Genomic DNA, 4,877 nt, shown 5'->3' on the forward strand with positions numbered 1-4,877 from the left:
TAAAATGATTGAACATTGTAAATATGAGAATGGCAGATATCTCTCATTGTTGTACAATATATACACCATAACTCAAATTTAGTGGGACTTGACTCAAATAATTGAGTGCTTTGATGAAGCTAGAACATACGAACTTATAGATCTTAATAATTTATTCGAGTGGTGAAGGCAATGTGAATGAAGGGCAAAGAAGAAAAGAAAGTTCTGGCTTCATCAAGTATTTCAAACTCTATTGACTGCAACTTCAAAGTGATTACAAGATATTTTATGTATATTAGTATATATGCATGCATGTAATACATATTATTATATAATTATATTAACTTCCATTGGATGAAAGTATACAAAATTACAGTATTTATAACTCTCTTGGTGTCATTATGTAGCATCTACAAGTACAACTCTTGGCATTGACATTTGATAGAGCCACCCCAACTTCCTTAATCTTTTCACTGACTTGCAAAATCTCTTTCTAGATCAATTTAATTTCTAGAGGTATGTATTAGGTAGGGTTTGGCATTGAGATGCTTCAAAAAAAAGTTGCTTATTTTCAAAGTTTTTATGTTGAAGGCATTTGGTAAACTAAAAAACAAGGGATTATTTTGGAAGTTGCTGTGAAAATAAGCTGAAATCATCAAAAAAACCGAAGTAGCTAAATGCTGCTTTAGAAAATTGGCTTTTTTTCAAAGCACGCGTAGCTACAGTGCTCCCTTAATGAAACTTTCTAAAGTCCAATAGCACCTTCAAACCAGAAATGGTGCTCCTTTGCCGATCTCCACAAAACCCATAAACCCACCAGAAACAGCTTTGCCGATCTGCACAAGAAATGGAAACACAGAAACCCACCAGACTACCACAGCCAAAACCGATAATCACAAAAAGAACAACAACAATTCAATTTCTCCTTCTTCAAAGTTTACAACTTTGAATTTGTTTCAAATCAGAAAAAAAGAAAACGAGGAGGAGGTGGAAGAGATAACCTTGAGTCACTGCTTGCGAAAGGAAGAGAGGCTGGACTGGAGACAGCGGGAAGAAGATGACTGAGTTGCTGCCTCCGTTATCCATCTTCAAAGTTTACAACTTGGAGACAGTGAGAGGAAGAGAGGCTGGACTAGAGACAGCGAGAAGCGAAGCGAGGATGGACTTGAGTCGATGCCTTAGTTATCCGTCGCCCGCAGAGGATTGGTGGGGCGAAGCGAAGCGGTCTTGCTCCGATGGTAGTTGCCATGTCGGCTAGAGGAAGAAGGAGGAGGAAAACAAAAAAGATGAAGAGAGAAAAAAAAAAGTTAAAGATAGAAAAGAAGATGAATAAAAGAAACGACTCAAGGTTATCTCTTCCAAACACTATCATACTGCTTTACATAAAAGTTAAACACAGTCACAACTGTTTTACATAAAAGTTTACCAAACACTATCATACTGCTTTTTTTTTCTTTCCAAAAGCACTTTTATGAAAAAGTTTACCAAACACTTTGCTGCTTTATTTCACAACTGCTTGTTCTCACAGCATAGTAGAAGTAGTTCTTTTTCAAAGTACAACAATACCAAACCAGCCCTTATTATTGTCCGTTGCCATTGCAAATCTACAAAATTGAACATGAAACCCCTATAAATTTAATCCCCCTTGTGCAAGAAACCCCTTTAAATTCCATTTCTTGCCATAGGCAGGTACAACAGTACTGAACGTAGTGAGAAGAATAATCCATTAGATCCCTCAAAACCTTGAAGCCAATCAGAAGAAAAGGTAAAAAAGGGTTGCATGGGTACCAGGGATGGATTTCTTCCGGTGATAGATTTCTCCAAAGAGGACTGCTTGAAGCCAGGGACAAGTTCTTGGCTCTCCGTCCGCCGGGAGGTTTGCCGTGCACTGGAAGAGCTCGGTGGTTTCATGGCAATAATGCCCGACAAAGTTTCTGCTGAGCTCCACCAAACCATCTTTGGTGCACTGAAGGACTTGTTTGAGTTCCCTGCCGAACTCAAAGCCGAAAACCGATACGAAGAGAATCCATTTTGTGGCCATTTCATATATAATTCTGTTCATGAGAGCTTGGGGATTCAGAATCCCACACACTCAGAAGAAACTCAGAAATTCACAAATCTTTTCTGGCCTAACCAAAATGATCAATTCCGGTATGTATTGTATGAGTTTTTTCGTTTCATGAATTACAGTTCTTGTTACTCTTAATCATTTTCTTAATTAATACTTATTTACTAACAATTATTTTGTTTTTTTGGCCAGTGATAGTGTAGATTCATATGCAAAGGTGATGATGGAGCTTGATCATGTTGTAACAAGAATGGTATTCGAAAACTACGGTGTGGAGAAGTACCACGATGAACACATTCGATCTACTTCTCACTTTATCCAGTTTGCTAAATACAAGGAACCCACAAAAGCTGGCAGCGATGTGGGTTTAGAAAGTCACACTGACAAGAACTTCAACACAATTCTTCATCAAAATCATGTCAATGGTCTGGAGATAAACACGGACAATGACGAGTGGATAATGTTCGATCCACATCTACCTTCATCCGTCCTGTTCATAGCTGGTGATATGTTTAAGGTATGTACGTGACAACTTTTGAATTGACGAACACAATTAATATTGCAAACATGCATTAGAGGAAGTTTCCATGGTCTAATTAATATTTTCTTTGGTTAATATAGGTATGGAGTAACGGCAGAATACGGGCTTGTAGACACAGAGTCAACGTAAGAGAAAATGATGAGGCAAGATACTCGGTTGGATTTTTCTCACTAAAGATAGGAGTAACAACCGTACCCAAGGAGCTTGTGGACGAAGAACACCCCTTACGTTACAAGTCACTAGACCAAGTGGAGTATATCGAAGTACAAAGGAAAAATGGAATTGAGTGCACACCGGAGGCATTCTGCGGAGTTTGATTATTTTTAGTTTACTTTTTGTAATATTACTTCCCTTTAAACTGAAATGTATTTACCTTTTTTTTTTTCCTTGTCTTGGGATATGCTGATGTCTCATTACTTCATTTCTCAATGTTTTTGAGCATCAAAATCGTTATTGTTGCCCTATGTGTGTTGGACCAAGTCATAACTTGGTTTCAGTTGTAACGGCGTCAGGTGTTGGAAAATATTATATTCAGGTGTTGGAAAAAGTCATTCAAGATGTAGCCATTCGGTTGTAGCCCTCTCGACAATCTTGTTTAATAAAATAATATTTATAGTTATATTCTGTTTCTTCTTCCGTTTACTTTCAACCGTTTGTGATTCATCTAAACTCTCATCCACAAAGAGTTAGCTATGTTTCAAACTCTATCCTGGAATTCCTTCCATGAACCCCTTCTCATCCATGACTACTGTCATCAACATAAAGCTGGATCGAACCAACTATCCTTCATAGTTGGCTTAGATTCTCCCAATCCTCAAAAGCCGTGACTTGATGGGGTACGTTGATGGGTCCATTGAATGCCCTCCTAAACGGACTTAGATCCTCTCTGGATCATTTCCGTGGGGATCATCCTGATTGATTAACCTCATCCGTTAAGACAAATACAATGGCCAAATGAGTTTCGTGTCTTTTCTCTCTTTCCGCTACTCTCTTTTCCCCTTGCTCTCTTCCCCTTAACTCCTATTTCTCCCTCAATTTGAAGCACCCGACCCGCCTCTACCATGTTACGAACTGAATTTGAACTAGCAAATCAGACTTCCCTAGAAAACTTCCATTTTTATTCTGATCGTGACTATGGTCTACCACCGAGTGTTGGATCCTTCTACAAGCCCTTAAAGAAATAGCCATTTTAGCCAATTCTAAAGTTAACCTCCAATAGATGTATAAATACTTCAAAATCTTTTTCCGGACATCCACCCTCCCACTGTAGTTCCACATCTTAAACAACCCAGCAAGACCCTTTCTGGCTCTCTCCCACCCCAACCAGGGATGAAGTTAGAGATTTGTATGAATTGGGGGGGGGGGGGATCCTCAAACAACGAAGTTACAATTAAAAATCTAAAAAATTTACTAAACAAACACTTATATATTAATCTATAAAGTTTTTCATACAAAATACTTAGAATCATTGTTGGCGAAATCAGTAATTGGTACTAAGAGAAATGCTAAAGAGACTCTCTCAAAGTGGGACTCTCCATAGACTCTTCGCCACCTCATGTTTTTGGTACAATGTTTAATAATGTTGGTACGGGGATTGTGCTAAAAACATGAGGTGACAGAAAGTTCATGGAGAGGTCTACTTTTGGAAGAGTCTCCTTAGCATTTCCCTTGATACCAATTAACATATAGGTTTAATTTTTATTTTAATTAGGGTTGGTCATTGAGATGCAAAATTGTACAATTTTGCTGCACCCAAAAAATATTTGAGCGGGGGCATCTGTCCCCTCTAGGCCTATAGTGGCTCCGTCCCTGACCCCAACCTCCCATGCTGCAAATTCTTCCTCTTCGTGTTAAACAAAGTCCCAATTCAAAGGACCTACGAAAATATCACTAACATACAACAAAAATTAAAGATTTTAAGATAAGAAATACAAAATAAACAAGGAATTTAATTAGGGTGGGTTGAGCTTGAAGAAGATTGAGAAGATGCAGGTGTGGCGGTGGTGGGTGCTTCCAAGTGAGGGAGAAAGACAAGAGTTGAGCGGGAAGAGAGAGACAAAGACGTGAAAATAATTTGGCCGTTGGATTTGTATCAACGGTTGATATCAATCAGTCAGGAGGATCCCCACAGAAATGATCCGAAGAGGATCTGAGTCCCTCCTAAACAACTTCCTGGCAATGCTACTGTCTAGTTGTCAACCCAATGTACGGCATATAGCGTGGATGCAACATGATAAAAAATCTCATTGTGTGCCATTCAGTATTACGGTCTAATGATGTTTATCTTCA

The 4,877-nt window shown here is 38.6% G+C and overlaps 1 protein-coding gene across 1 annotated transcript; it reads left to right on the forward strand.

Annotated features, from left to right (window-relative positions):
- Nucleotides 1-1,636: 1,636 nt before the first annotated feature.
- Nucleotides 1,637-3,207, forward strand: LOC137741012 (probable 2-oxoglutarate-dependent dioxygenase AOP1). Its single transcript, XM_068480820.1, has 3 exons — nucleotides 1,637-2,130; nucleotides 2,240-2,564; nucleotides 2,669-3,207. Exons 1-3 carry the CDS (start codon nucleotides 1,760-1,762, stop codon nucleotides 2,903-2,905), a joined length of 933 nt encoding a protein of 310 aa, XP_068336921.1. The 5' UTR covers nucleotides 1,637-1,759; the 3' UTR covers nucleotides 2,906-3,207.
- Nucleotides 3,208-4,877: the final 1,670 nt, after the last annotated feature.

The sequence above is a fragment of the Pyrus communis genome, chromosome 7, assembly GCF_963583255.1.
Source record: "Pyrus communis chromosome 7, drPyrComm1.1, whole genome shotgun sequence".
NCBI lineage: Eukaryota > Viridiplantae > Streptophyta > Magnoliopsida > Rosales > Rosaceae > Pyrus > Pyrus communis.

What these genes read in the sequence shown, in the direction of transcription:
- LOC137741012 (XM_068480820.1), top strand. Translation starts at nt 1,760, where the DNA reads ATGGGTACCAGGGATGGATTTCTTCCGGTGATAGATTTCTCCAAAGAG. An exon ending in AACCAAAATGATCAATTCCG is followed by an intron (nt 2,131 to 2,239) that starts GTATGTATTGTA and finishes TTTTTTGGCCAG; the next exon opens with TGATAGTGTAGATTCATATG. An exon ending in TAGCTGGTGATATGTTTAAG is followed by an intron (nt 2,565 to 2,668) that starts GTATGTACGTGA and finishes TGGTTAATATAG; the next exon opens with GTATGGAGTAACGGCAGAAT.